Source organism: Mobula hypostoma, chromosome 1, assembly GCF_963921235.1.
Source record: "Mobula hypostoma chromosome 1, sMobHyp1.1, whole genome shotgun sequence".
Lineage (NCBI taxonomy): Eukaryota > Metazoa > Chordata > Chondrichthyes > Myliobatiformes > Myliobatidae > Mobula > Mobula hypostoma.
The window spans coordinates 250,617,927-250,633,124 of record NC_086097.1 but is presented as its reverse complement, the minus strand read 5'-3'; the positions used below and the strand labels follow the sequence as shown (position 1 = coordinate 250,633,124).

Here is a 15,198-nt window from a genome sequence, read left to right as displayed (position 1 = left end):
CAGCTGATTAAATGTCTAACACACTGTCAACAATTTAATTCCAATGCACTAGCATTTAGAACATAGAACATAGAATACTACAGCATAGTACAGGCCCTTCAGCCCACAATGTTGTGCCGACCCTCAAACCCTGCCTCCCATATAAGCCCCCACCTTAGATTCCTCCATATACCTGTCTAGTAGTCTCTTAAACTTCACTAGTGTATCTGCCTCCACCACTGACTCAGGCAGTGCATTCCACGCACCAACCACTCTCTGAGTAAAAAACCTTCCTCTAATATCCCCCTTGAACTTCCCACCCCTTACCTTAAAGCCATATCCTCTTGTATTGAGCAGTGGTGCCCTGGGGAAGAGGCGCTGGCTATCCACTCTATCTATTCCTCTTATTATCTTGTACACCTCTATCATGTCTCCTCTCATCATCATTCTCTCCAAAGAGTAAAGCCCTAGCTCCCTTAATCTCTGATCATAATGCATACTCTCTAAACCAGGCAGCATCCTGGTAAATCTCCTCTGTACCCTTTCCAATGCTTCCACATCCTTCCTAGCGTGAGGTGACCAGAACTGGACACAGTACTCCAAGTGTGGCCTAACCAGAGTTTTATAGAGCTGCATCATTACATCGTGAATCTTAAACTCTATCCCTCGACTTATGAAAGCTACAAAGGCTTCTGCAAATATCCAGTATTAAAGTCGGGACAACGTACGGCATAGAAATTGGTCTCTTTATTTATCAACTGGCACAACTGCCAGGTGTATTTACAGACATTTTTAATCCCTCCCTCTCCCAGTGTAGAGTGCCATCCTGTTTCAAAACATCCGCCATTGTCCCTGTATCTAAAAAGACCACAGTAACATGTCTGAATGACTGACGTCCTGTCGCACTCACCTCAATAATAAGCAAATGTTTTGAGAAGCTGGTGAAGGATTACATCTGCAGTTTGCTACCACCCTACAATTCGCCTACCAACACAACCGATCGAAAGATGACGCAATAGCCACAGCTCTACACACTGTCCTTACACATCTGGAGAAGTAAGATGCTTATGTGAGAATGCTGTTAGACCATAAGACACAGAAGCAGAATTAGGCCATCTGGCCCATCGAGTCTGCTCCACCATTCAATCATGGCTGAACCTTTTTTTTCTCCTCCTCAACTCCAGTTCCCGGCCTTCTCCCCTTAATCTTTGATACCATGTCCAATCAAGAACCTATCAATCTCTGTCTTAAGTACACCCAACAATCTGGCCTCCACAGCTGCATGTGGCAACAAATTCCACAAATTCACCATCCTTTGGCTAAAAAATTTATTCTGCATCTCTGTTTTGAAAGGATGCCCCTCTATCCTGAGGGTGTGCCCTCTTGTCTGAGACTCTCCCACCATGGGAAACATCCTTTCCATATCTACTCTGTCTAGCCTTTCAACATTCAAACATTTTCAATGAAATCCCCCTTCATCCTTCTGAACTCCAATGAGTACAGGATCAGAGCCATCAACTATTCTTCATATGATAACCCTTTCATTCCTGGAATCATCTTTGTGAACCTCCTCTGGACCCTCTCCAGTACTAGTGCCTCTTTTCTAAGATGAGGGGCCCAAAACTGTTCACAATACTCAAGGTGAGGCCTCACCAGTGCCTTATAAAGCCTCAGCATCACATCCTTGCTCTAGTTTTCCAAACCTGTTGAAATGAATGCTAACATGGCATTTGCCTTCCTCACCACTGACTCAACCTGCAAGTTAACCTTCAGGGTGTTCTGCACAAGGACTCCCAAGCCCCTCTGCCTCTCAGATTCCAGGATTTTCTCCCCATTTAGAAAATAGTCTGCACATTTATTTCTACTACCAAAATGCATTTTCCAATATTATATTTCATTTGCCACTTTCTTGCCCATTCTCCTATCGGTCCAAGTCCTTCTGCATCCAACCTGTTTCCTCAACAGTACCTGCCCCTCCACCAATCTTTGTATCATATGCAAACTTGGCAACAAAGCCATCTATTCCATCGTCTAAATCACTTATATAGAAGAGGTCCCAACACCAACCCCTGTGGATCACCACTAGACACTGACAGCCAACCAGAAAAGGATCCTTTTATTCCCACTCACTGCCTCCTACCAATCAGCCAATGCTATAACCACGTTAGTAACCTTCCTGTAATACCATGGGCTCTTAACTTGTAAGCAGCCTTATATGTGGCACCTTGTCAAATGCCTTCTGAAAGTCCAAATATACAACATCCATTACATCCCCTTTATCTATCCTACTTGTAATCTCCACAAAGAATTCCAACAGATTCATCAGGCATGATTTTCCCTGAAGGAAACCATGCTGATTTTCTACTATCTTGTCCTGTGACACCAAGTACTCCATCACCTCATCCTTAACAATTGACTCGAACATCTTCCCAGCCACTGAGGTCAGGCTAACTGGTCTTGGACTTCAGTTCAACATTCAACACCATAATTCTCTCTAGGCTTGACAAGAAGCTCAGAGACTTTGGCCTTCACCTTGCCTTGTGTAGCTGGATTCTGGACTTCCTGTCAGATTGCCAGCAGGTAGTAAGAGTGGGATCCCTCATCTCTGCCCCTCTGACCCTCAACACAGGTGCCCCTCAGGGCTGTGTCCTAAGCCTCCCCACCACCCCCCCCCCCGCTTTACTCCCTGTATATTCATGACTGTGTCACCACCCACAGCTCCAATCTGCTAATTAAATTTGCTGATGATACTACACTGAATGGCCTAATCTCAAATAATAATGAGGCAGCCTATGAAAAGGAAGTCATCACACTGACACAGTGGTGTCAAGAAAACAACGTCTCCCTCAATGTTTCAAAATTAAGAAGCTGGTTGTGGATTACAATGGGAATGGAGACAGGCTAACCCCTATTGACTTCAATGGATCTGGGGCTGAGAGGGTGAACAGCTTTAAATTCCTCGGCATAAACATGACCAAGGATCTCACCTGGTCTCTACATGCCGGCTGTGTGGTGAAAAAGGCACAACAGCACCTCTTTCACCTCAGACGGTTGAAGAAATTTGGTTTGTGCCCCAAATCCTAAGAACTTTCTACAGGAGCACAATTGAGAGCATCCTGACTGGCTGCATCACTGCCTGGTATGGGAACTGTACTTCACTTAATCACAGGACTCTGCAGAGAGTGGTGCGGACAGCCCAGTGCATCTATAGATGTGAACTTCCCACTATTCAGGACATTTACAAAGATAGGTGTGTAAAAAGGGCCCAAAGGATCATTGGGGACCCGAGTCACCCCAACCACAAACTGTTCCAGCTGCTACCATCCGGGGAATGGTACCACAGCATAAAAGCCAGGACCAACAGGCTCTGTGACAGCTTCTTCCACCAGGCCATTAGACTGATTAACTCCTGATGACACAACTGTATTTCTATGTTATATTGTTGTACATACTATTTATTATAAATTACTATAAATTGCATATTACACATTTAGACAGCGACGTAATGTGAAGATTTTTATTTATGTATAGTCATAGTCATAGTCATACTTTATTGATCCCGGGGGAAATTAGTTAAATTAGTATATGAAGGATGTAAGTAATAAAGTCAATTCAATTCAATTCAGTTACTTGGAACATGATGATGTTGCTGTCTACCCTAAGGAGGAGGCATACAAGAGTGTGATAGATCAGCTGGTTGAGTGGTTTGGGGCATACCTTGAGGGTGAGAGGAGAAAGGTTCGAGGAGGAGGTGAGGTGTTAAGTTTTTTACTCTGGTACGTGCTGCCTAGTGCGTTGGTAGAGGCAAGTTCATTGGCACATGGATGTAAGGAAAATGGAGGGATATGGATATGGTGTAGGTAGGAGAGATTAGTATTTTTGGGGGAGGGTTTATTTACTTTTTAGCTGGTTCAGCACAACATTGTGGGCCGAATGGCCTGTTCCTGTGCTATATGTTCTATGTTAATAACCTCGCACTCAACTTGATCAGTAACACCAAGGAAACGATTGTGGAATTCAGGAGGAGGCAATTGTGAGAACACAATACAGTTCCCATCGAGGAGTCAGCAGTGGAAAGGGCGAGCAGTTCAGGTATCAACATCTCTGAGGGTCCATCCTGGACCCAACATATTGATGCAATCATGGAGAAGACATGCAAGTAGTTCTACTTCATTAGGATTTGGAGGAGATCTGGTTTGCCACCAAAGACTCTCGTAAGTTTCTACAGATGTACTGTGGAGAGCATTCTTACTGGTCACATCGCCGTCCGGTATGGCGGGGCCACTGCACAGGATGTGAAAAAGCTGCAGAAAGTTGTAAACTCAGCCAGCTCCATCACGGGCACCAGCCTCCCCAGTACTGAGAACACCTTCAAAAGGCGATGCCTCAAAAAGTCAGCATCCCTCATTAAAGACCCTCGCCGCACAGGACATGTCCTTTATCAAGGAGGAGGTACAGGAGCCCCAATGTTTCAGGAACAGCTTCTTCCCCCCTGCCATCAGATTTCTGAATGGACATTGAACCCATGAACACTACCTCACTTTTTGTTCTTTTTGCACTATTACATATATATATATTCTTATAGTAATTCTTGTGTATTGCACTGTACTGCTGCCACTAAACGACATTTTTTATAACATATAAACCTGATAAAACAACTAATAAACCTGATTCTGAATCTGAACAAAGGGTTAGAGCTTGGCCCTGAATAACTAACAACAGAAACACATCGACCTTTTGTACTTCTCTTTGACATTCATTTTCAATAATGTCTCTGGCAGCAAACGTTGACAAAAATGCAAGTAGTCTGCGGACTGACCATGATCACTTTCACGGTATTTGTACTCAAGACTGTCTGAATTTTGTACAGTACATTTATTAAAACCAAGAGGGTATACAGAACGGGAATGGGAGCACTCTTACGATAACTTGTAGTATATGTTAAGTATTGCACTGTACTGCTACCGCAAAACAACAAATTTCACAACATATGTCAGTGAAAATCAACCCAATTCTGTTTCTGTTCTGGATATCAAGTGGACGTCTGCAGTAATCACAAATATTAGAGATTCTGCAGATGCTGGAAATCCAGAGCAACACACACAAAATGCTGCAGGAACTCAGCAGGTCAGGCAGCATCTATGGAGGGGAGAAACAAGGTTTCAGGCAGAGACCCTTCATTAGGACTGGGAAGGGAGGGAGAGGAAACCAAAATAAGAAGGTGGGGAGGGGAAGAAGTACAAACTGGCGGCTGATAAGTGAAACCAGTTGAGCGGGAAGGTGGCAGAGTGGGGGATGGGCAAGAAATGAGAAGTTGGGAGGTGACAGGTGGAAGAGATAAAGGGCTGGAGAAGAAAGAATCTGATGGGAGAGGAGACTGGACCATGGGAGAAAGGGAAGGAAGAGGGAAACCAGAGGGAGCTGACGGGACAGTGAGGAGAAAAGAAGGATTAAGAAGAATCAGAATGAGGAATGGAAAAAGAGAGAAGGAAGGAGGGAAGAGAAATTAGCTGACAGTTGGAGAATGGAGAAATGCTGCCCGACCTGCTGAATGCTGCCGGCATTTTGTGTATGTTACTCATCATTTCCAGCATCTGCATGATCTCTTGTGTTGACGATGACTCACCATTGTTTGCTACCATTGACTTTACATGGGCAATTGCTCAATGGATATTAGCCCTCAATTTGCATATATTACGGATAAAATTATTGTTTTTTTCATAAGGCAAAAAAAAATTATCTTTGCAGTGAGAAGATCTCTGCACAGTTAGGCAGAGACTCTGTTATGCTAGTACACTTTCCATCGATCTCACGTCCGAGAAAATGGGTGGAATTTCAACTGATTTATACTACAAAGGATCTGCAGAACACACGTATTTTAATGCCGTCATTATGTTTATTTTCTGTTAATGATTTAAAAATAGTATCTCATGAGAATTAAATTCTTAACTAAATGTGATCTTCATTTTGACATTTGGACATAATTTAGTTATGCAATATTTGCAATGTAAAGTAGACTCGGTGGCCACTTTATTAGATACATCTTGCACTTAAAGAGCCACCAAGTGCACCTTCATGGTCTTCTGCTGCTGTAGCCCATCCACTTCAAGGTTCGATGTGTTGTGTGTTCAGGGATGCCCTTCTGATATTTGGCGCCCTTATTTACAAAAGATAGGATGGCATATTTAGTTGCTCCGATGATAAAGATCTTGGTCCCTTGGGGAAAGTAATAAATAAATATACTAAATTTATTTTGAATCCCATGGAGCATGTGGAAACCTTCCAACACCCAGGCAGTTCTTTTTTTTCTTCTTTCTTTCTTTTTTTTTCAGGTAGGAGTATATATCAGGGGGAAGGATTGAGGGGAGGGGGGAGGGTAGACATTATCTTTTCATGTATTCACTTTGAAAACTCAGTAAAAATTATATTAAAAAAAAATAACATAAAAAAAATAGATGCCCTTCTGCACACCACTGTTGTACCCGTGGTTATTTGAGTTACTGTCGCCTTCCTGTCAGCTTGAACCAGTCTGGCCATTCTCCTCTGACCTCTGTCATTAACAAGGTGTTTTCCCCCACAGAACTGCCATTTACTGGATTTTTTTTTCATTTATAACACCATTCTCTGTAAACTCCAGAGACTGTTGTGCATGAAAATCCCAGGAGACCAGTGGTTTCTGAGATACTCAAACTGCGCTGTCTGGCACCAACAATCATCCCACGCTCAAAGTCACTTAGAACACATTTCTCCCCCATTCTGACGTTTGCTCTGAACAACAGCTGAACCTCTTGACCATGTCTCCATGCTTTTATGCATTGGGTTGCTGCTACGTGATTAGCTGATCAGATATTTGCATTAAAGAGCAGATGTACCTAATAAAATAGCAAAAGAGTGTATTACAAAGAAAAGTACAAAGTAAATTTTTATTATCAAAGAACATGTATGTCACCATACAGAGCCCAGAAATTTATTTTCTTGTGGGCATACTCAATAAATTCATAGAATAATAATGATAACGATGAACCTGGAGACAGCACAGACATGAAATCAGTCCCATGATTATAAGAAATCTGATTAAACCTAAATTGAAAATGAAGAGCAAAAATGGATTTGGTAAATGAATAATCTGTCTCAGCGTCCATGCAATAAATAGACATTGGGGTACTTAATAATCCAGGCTATTAAGCACATAATGCAAGTGAGTGAAAACATGTGTTCAAAACATTGTAATGGGTTCTGGTGCATTGTTAAGAGGAAATAATAAATCTGTTGTTAGGGTGGTTCAGAAGGCATATGGCATGCATGTCTTTATTAGTCGAGGCATTGAGTTTAAAAGTCAGGAATTTAAGTTGCAGCTTTATGAAACTCAGGTTAGGCTGCATCTGGAGTATTGCACTCCTTTATGAGAAGGAAGATGAGGCTTTGGAGAGGGTGCTGAAGACCTTTACCAGGATTATGTCTAGATGAGAGAATGTGTGCTATCATGAGAGACTGGACAAACGTGGGTTGCTTTCTCTGGAGCGCCAGCGGCTGAGGGGAAATCCAACAGAGGCACAGACAGAGTAGACAGACAGTGTGAAAAGGAATTTCTTTCACCAGAGGGTGGTGAGTCTGTGGAATTCTTTACCACAGGTAGCTGTGGAGGCCAAGTCTTTATGTATATTTAAGGCAGAGGTTGATAGATTGGCCAGGACAGGAAGGGATACAAGGAGAAGCAGCTGATTGGGGCTGAGAAGAAAATTGGATCAACCATGATGAAATGATGGACCAGACTCGATGGGTCTCGTATATCTTATTAGGGACTTATTATGGTCTTATAAGGTACTTTTAAGAGACATTTAGATAGACACATGAATGTGAGGAAATGGAAGAATATGGACATTGTGTAGGCAGAGTGGAATTAGTTTGGTTGGCCATTTGATGACGAATTTAATTGGATCAGCACAACATTGTGGGCTGAAAGGCCTGTTCCTGAGCTGTACTGTTCAATATTCTATGTATTGAACTGAATTGAATTGACTTTATTTCTTACATTCTTCACATACATGAGGAGTAAAAAACTTTTTGTTACTTCTCCATCTAAATGTGCAATGTGCAATCCTAGTAATTTATAATAATTTATAATAAATAGAACAGTCAATGTAATATGAGTACACTCATGTCAGCATGAGTTCATCAGTCTGATGACCTGGTGGAAGAAGCTGTCCTGGAGCCTGTTGGTCCTGGCTTTTATGCTGAGGTACCGTTTCCCGGATGTTAGCTGCTGGAATAGATTATGGTTGGGGTGACTCGGGTCCCCGGTGATCCAACGGGCCCTTTTTACACACCTGTCCTTGTAAATGTACTGAATCATAGGAAGTTCACATCTACAGATGCGCTGGGCTGTCCGCACCACTCTCTGCAGGATCCTGCGATTGAGGGAAGTACAGTTCCCATACCAGGCAGTGATGCAGCCAGTCAGGATGCTCTCAATTGTGCGCCTGTAGAAAGTTCTTAGGATTTGGGGGCCCGTACCAAACTTCCTCAACCGTCTGAGGTGAAAGAAGCACTGTTGTGCCTTTTTCACCACACAGCTGGTGTGTACAGACCATGTGAGGTTCTCGCTGAAGTGGAGGAACTTAAAGCTGTTTACCCTCTGAACCCCAGATCCATTGATGTCAATAGGGGTTAGCCCGTCTCCATTCCTCCTGTAATCCACAACCAGCTCCTTTGTTTTTGCGACATTGAGGGAGAGGTTGTTTTCTTGACACCACTGTGTCAGAGAGATGACTTCTTCCCTGTAAGCTACCTCATTATTGTTTGAGATAAGGCCAATCAATGTAGTGTCGTCGGCAAATTTAATTAGCAGATTGGAGCTGCGGGTGGCGATACAGTCATGGGTATACAGGGAGTACAGGAGGGGACTCAGTACACAGCCCTGAGGGGGTTGTACTGTACTGTGTTGTAGTAGGATCACTCTAGTCGAGTATGATGTTCTCCTAAGGAGTCATCTGTTGGTGGGGCCTGCAGAGGCTGATCCAGGATCCACATAACTGGGACGTTATGGTAGATTCCCTTAATGGAGAACACCCGTACGTGACTTTGTTTAACGTGGCGAGGCTGATCCATGGGCAGGCACCACATGGTCCTCGACCGATCGGGGTCAGGGTCCAGTGATATGGAATGCAAGACAACTGGGGTCCTTACACAGCTGCAGCCTTCTTCCATCTTCACTGCCTTTGTGATGAGTCATCATCTTCAGCCAGCTCCACTGACGAGGACTTTGTTGGATTGCTCTTCATGTGGAACCTCCCCCCTTGAGCTAATTTCAAATGGCATCACTCTCGGGATCTCAGCAACTTATAAGCCTCTTCACCATAACTGAGTAATGAACCCCAGAGAGGATGTGCCCTGTGATGAGGCAACCAGAACTTCAATTCCCAAATCTCAAGCCCACCTCAGCCTTGGCCTCCAAGAAGCATCACAGGCATTACCCACCCTGCAAAACAGTCATTTCCAAAACCTCCCTTCTGGAAAACACTATAAGGCTAGTGAAACAAAAACTTCACTGCCAGCAGATAATCTGATCAACCATTCTAGTTAGCCCACCCCTACCCCCCAATCTATCACCCCATCACTGCAGTGCACAGTAAACTCTTTAAACCACTTTCTATAATGCTGTTACATTGTAAATACATTCTAGTATTTATTTATTTATGCACATTTATTCCATGTTAAACCTCTAAATTTATTTTTACACAATTCTTTATTCTGTATAATTGGTGAATGGTTTTTTTGTTGCATTCATTCCCTGACCAACACACCATGGCAAATTCCTAATACATGTAAACATTTATGGCAAATAAAGATAATCTTTGATCCTTGATCCTATATCTTCCCCTCTGCAACTTCAAACACACGTGTATCTGGCGGTGATTGTCTGTCATGATGGTATTTATGATAGATCCTTAATTAGAAATGTTACAGAGAGAAGGCAGAAGAATGGGGTTGAGAGGATAATATAGCAGCCATGATGAAATAGCCGAACAGACTCAATGGGCCGAATGGCCTTATTCTGCCCAAATGTCTTATGGTCTTATTACTTACTTATGTAGTTATGGTCATTTTTTCACACTTGTACTTTAATCTCTATCTTTAATTTTATATAATTCTTTACAATTGTTGAATGTTCAGTTTGGTGCATGTCACACACTGACAGTAAATTTCTCATGCATGTAAATGTGTATGGCAAATGAAGTTGGTCTTTGAAACTGGCCTATAGATTAGTGCACAGACTCTACACAGTCCAGTGGGGGTGGGAGGGCAGAGTAGCACAGCAGACAGTGTTGCTTTCTCAATAATCCATGTTCCTCTGGTTTGGTCTGTCTGGTATGTATTTGAACAGCGTCCCTGTGACTGTATGGATTTCCTCTGGGTCTCCCGTTTCTTCCCACCTCCCAAAAAAAGCATCCTTATTTTATATTGAACGTCGAACACTATAGTGCTGTACAGGCCCTTCAGCCCACCATGCTGTGCTGACCTTTTAACTGATTCCATTTAACCCTTCCCTCCCACATGGCACTCTATCATCCATCTGCCTATCTAGGAGTTTCTTAAAAATCTCTGTAATATATCTACCTCTACCACCATTCCTGGCAATGTGTTCTACACACCCACCACTCTCTGCGTAAAAGGAAAACTTACCTTTGACATTCTCCCAAACTTTCCTCCAATCAACTTAAAATTATGCCCCTGCTATTAGCCATTTCCAACTGGGAAAAAGTCTCTGGCTGTCCACTCAATCTGTGCCTCAAATCATTGTATCATCATGTACACCTCTGTCAACTCACCTCTCATCCTCCTTCACCCCGAAGAAAACAACCCTAACTTGCTGAAACTATCCTCGTGAGGCATACTCTCTAGTCCTGGCAGCACCTCGGTAAATCTCCTCTCGAAACAACCACAAAACTTTAATAACATAGAACATAGGGCATACTGTGGAGCACTGCGGCACAGTACAGGCCCTTCACCCACGATGTTGTGCCAACCTTTTAACTTACATTAAGACCGATCTAACCCTTCCCTCTTACATAACCCTCCATTTTTCTATTATCCATGAGTTTCTCAAATGTCTTTCATCTGCTTCTATTACCAGTCTTGGCAGGGTGATCCACACAAACACCACTCTCTGTGTTAACAACCTCTTTACGCTGGGTAATCTTCTGTTGATTGCACTTGTGGGAGAAGAAGGGCAAGGAGGAGAAGTTACCAGAAGTTGGAGAAATCAATGTTCATGCCATCTGGTTGGAGCCTACTCAGATGGTTGCACCTCCAACTTGACTGTGGCCTCATCATGGTTGTAGAGGATGCCATAGGCCACCGTGTCAGAATGGGAATGGGAGGTTGAATTGGAATGTTGGCTACTTGGAGATCTTTCCTTTCGTGCTGGATCGAGTGAAGGTGCTTGATGAAATGGTCCTCCAGTCTGTGTTGGGACTCACCAATGTTAGCATTCATTTTCAGAGAGTTCGAGTATAAAATCAGGGAAGTAATGCTGAGACATTTTAAGGCATTGGTTAGACCGCACTTGGAGTATTGTAAGCAGTTTTGGGTCTCTTATATAAGAAAGGATGTGCTGGCACTGGAGAGGGTACGGAGGAAGTTCACAAGAATGATCCCAGGAAAGAAAGAATATGAGTAGCATTTGATGGATCTGGGCTTGTACTCGCTTGTGTTTAAAAGAATGAAGGAGGAATTCATTTAAAACCTATTGAAAATTGAAAGGCTTAGATAGAGTGGATGTGGAGAGGCTGTTTCCTAGAGTGGGTGAGGCAGGATCAGAGGGCACAGCCTCAGAACAGAGGGACATCCACTCAGAACAGAGGTGAGGAGGAATTTCTTCAACCAGAGGGTGATCAATCTGCGGAATTCATCGCCACAGACCATGGAGGAGGCCAAGTCATTGAGTATGTTTAAAGAGGAGGCTCAAGCTTCAAGTTTCAAGTTCAAGTTTATTGTCGTACAGCAGCCACCACCAAACGAAAGTGTTTCCCTGACTAAGGTGAACAACACAATATATATAAATCACACACAACGCATTAGGTAATATTACCACAAATAATAAGGTGCATTTACATTACAAGTTAAAAAGTAAACATCATTATTCCATTGGCACTTGGTAAGTGATGTGACCTGAGTGGTGGCAGGGAGTTGTAAAAAGCCTGTAAAAATTGGTTAGAACGAGGTGAGGGAGTCTCAGTCACCTCAATCTCCTCAGGAAGTGAAGATGCTGCTGTGCTGTCTTTACTAAAGAGGTGGTGTTGAGGGACCAGGCTGATGCGTTATTGATTAGTAAGGGCATCAAGGGTTACAGGGAGAAGGCAGGGGAATGCTTAACCAATTAAAATATGAAATATACAACACATTTGTCTCTCTGTTTTTATCCCTAGTTAAAGTGTGCAAGTGCTCAAAATACGGAGTGTGCTTTATTCCAGTAGACAATCAACCCAGTTATTCAAAAGCAGGACTTGCAGTCGGAATCCTTCTTGGAACACTCGCTGTAATAGGTAAGTGTGGATCAAGCCCCAGGCTGCATGTTATTATTTATTTATCTATTATTGCGACAAAACATAGCCAGCTGAAAGTAGTGGATATGGCCCTGTCCATCACCGTAAAGCCTACCCCACCACTGAGTACATCCATCATCAGAGACCCTCAGGCCACACTCTCTTCTCATTGCTGCCATCAGGAAGCAGGCACAGGGGCCTCAAGACTCACACCATCAGGTTCAGGAACAGTTAATACCCTCAACCATCATGAAGAAGGTACAGGAGCCTCAGGATTCACACTACCATGTTCTGGAACAGTTATTACCCCTCAACCATCAAGCTCTTGAATCAGAGGGGATGACTTCACTCACCACCACACTGAACTGTTCCCACAACCTATGGACTCACTTTCAAGGACTCTTCATCTCATGTTCTCATTATTTATTTATTATTATTTCTTTATTTTCCTCTCTTTTTGCATTTTGCACATTGGTTGCTTGTCAGTTGCTTGTAGTTTGTCTTTGCTTCTATTGTATTTCTTTGTTCTGCTGTGAATGTCTGCAAGAAATTAAATCTCAGGGTAGTATCTGGTGAACTGTGAACTTTGAACCCCATCAACGTGCGTGGCAATTTCAAGGGATCTGTGGATGTGAACCCAAGACTGGCCTGTTCCTCCATGCTGCTAAAAGTCACTGAAGCATCACCTCTGGCAGCATGTTCCACGCACCTATCACTCTCTGTCTCAAAACCTCATCTCCGACAACACCCCCCCCCATACTTTCCTCCAGTGTATGCCCCTTTGTATTAACTATTTGCACCCTGGGAAGAAGTCTCTGGCTGTCCACTTGATCTATGCCTCTTACTATCTTGTACACCTCTATCAAGTCACCTCTCATCCTCTTTCGTTTCAAAGAGAAAAGCCCAAGCTCACTCAACTTTCCTCATAAGATAGTTTTTCAAAAGTTCTATTGTATTTCTTTATTTTCTTGTAAATGCCTGCAAGAAAATTAATTTCAGGATAGGATATGTTGACATATATGTACTTTGATCATAAATTTACTTTGAACTTTGCTAAGATTTTGTTACAAAAATATTAGTTTAAAACTGCTTGCAGAGGAATAATTTGACCTGTTCATTCATCACTCCACAGGCTTGATCCTCTTAATCATATTTTTAAAAACTAAACCAAAGAAGCATGGAAAAGCTGATCTGACAAATCGAGTGGAACGGACTGAGAATGAAACGATACCTCTGGCTAACGCATAATGGCAGATATTTAAAAGCCTACTGCACTCAGAAGAAGTTATCAGAGTCAGCCTTCCAATCTTATGAAGATCCATTTACAAAACTTTCCAGGGATTAGTCTTTTTATTATAAAACAGGTTTTGAATATTAAAAAGTTTCTGCGCGCACGCACACACACACACACACACACACACACACACAAACACACACACACACACACACACACACACAAACACACACACAAACACACACACACACACAAACACACACACACACACACACACACTCACACACACACACAAACACACACACACACACACACACACACACACAAACACACACACAAACACACAAACACACACACACACACACACACACACACACAAACACACACACAAACACACACACACACACGTTATGAATACAATCCTCCTGAACACTTAGTGACATGTAAGGTTGTCTACCGAGCATGCGATTAATACATTCTGCTTTGCTGTTAAAAGCACTCCATTGTATTTGGAATATCATTGTATCATATTCTAGAGTTTTTATTTACAATGTGCTTGGGGGTGAATGTGACGATAGACAAATTGAGTTTATAAATAGACAGCTTTGATTTTTGTTAGGTTAGAGTGATTTTTTTTGATTAATATTATAAATTAATTTAGATTTGGTAAATCGTCTGTCCCCAAATGCACTCAGTGGCCACCTTATCAAGTACAGCTGTACCCCTGCTTGTTAATACAAATATCTAACAGCCTGTCATGCAGCATAAACTCAATGCATAAAAGCATGCAGACATGGTCAAGAGACTCAGTTATTGTTTAGATCAAACGTCAGAATGGGGAAGAAATGTGATCTAAGTGAATTGGACAGTGGAATGATTGTTGGTGGTAGATGGGGTGATCAGAAACCACTGATCTCCTGGGATATTTACACACAACAGTCTCTAAAGTTTACAGAGAATGGTACGAAATATTTTGTTTAAAATCCAGTGAGTGGCAGTTCAGTAGCCTGAACAGGAAAGCAATGGTAACCATGCGTTACAACAGTGGTGTGTAGAAAAGCATCTGTGAACACACAACATGTCGAATCTTGAAGTGGTTGGGCTACAGCAGCAGAAGATCACAAACATGCACTCCTGTACCTAATGAAGTGGCCACTGAGTGTACTTCTTGCCAAAATGATGGTCCTTTTTTAATTTAATTATTTTTATTTGTTAGTTAATCAGGGGAATAATTCTGGGTGAACACCAGAGCAGCTAATCATATATAGTAGACCATCTGGTGTGTCTTTCCACTGGCTTCATATCATTTGGCATCCGAGATAAATGAGTCAAAAGATCTGTAATATTGTTTTAAATTGCCTCAGGTTTATTTTATAGCTGGATGTTTGTTTACTGAGTCTTGCCTCAATTCCATTTTGATGAGGTCATAACAGTGATGTC

At 42.4% G+C, this 15,198-nt stretch overlaps 1 protein-coding gene across 1 annotated transcript in view; it reads left to right on the top strand.

The window, feature by feature from the left end:
- Positions 1–14,165, top strand: part of cdh17 (cadherin 17, LI cadherin (liver-intestine)) — a 168,015-nt gene extending 153,850 nt beyond the window's left edge. The window contains exons 17-18 of the mRNA XM_063067108.1: positions 12,408–12,524; positions 13,657–14,165. Of these exons, the coding sequence (XP_062923178.1) occupies positions 12,408–12,524; positions 13,657–13,772 (233 nt within the window). The 3' untranslated portion in view covers positions 13,773–14,165. The remainder of the gene's footprint in view (positions 1–12,407; positions 12,525–13,656) is intronic.
- Positions 14,166–15,198: the final 1,033 nt, after the last annotated feature.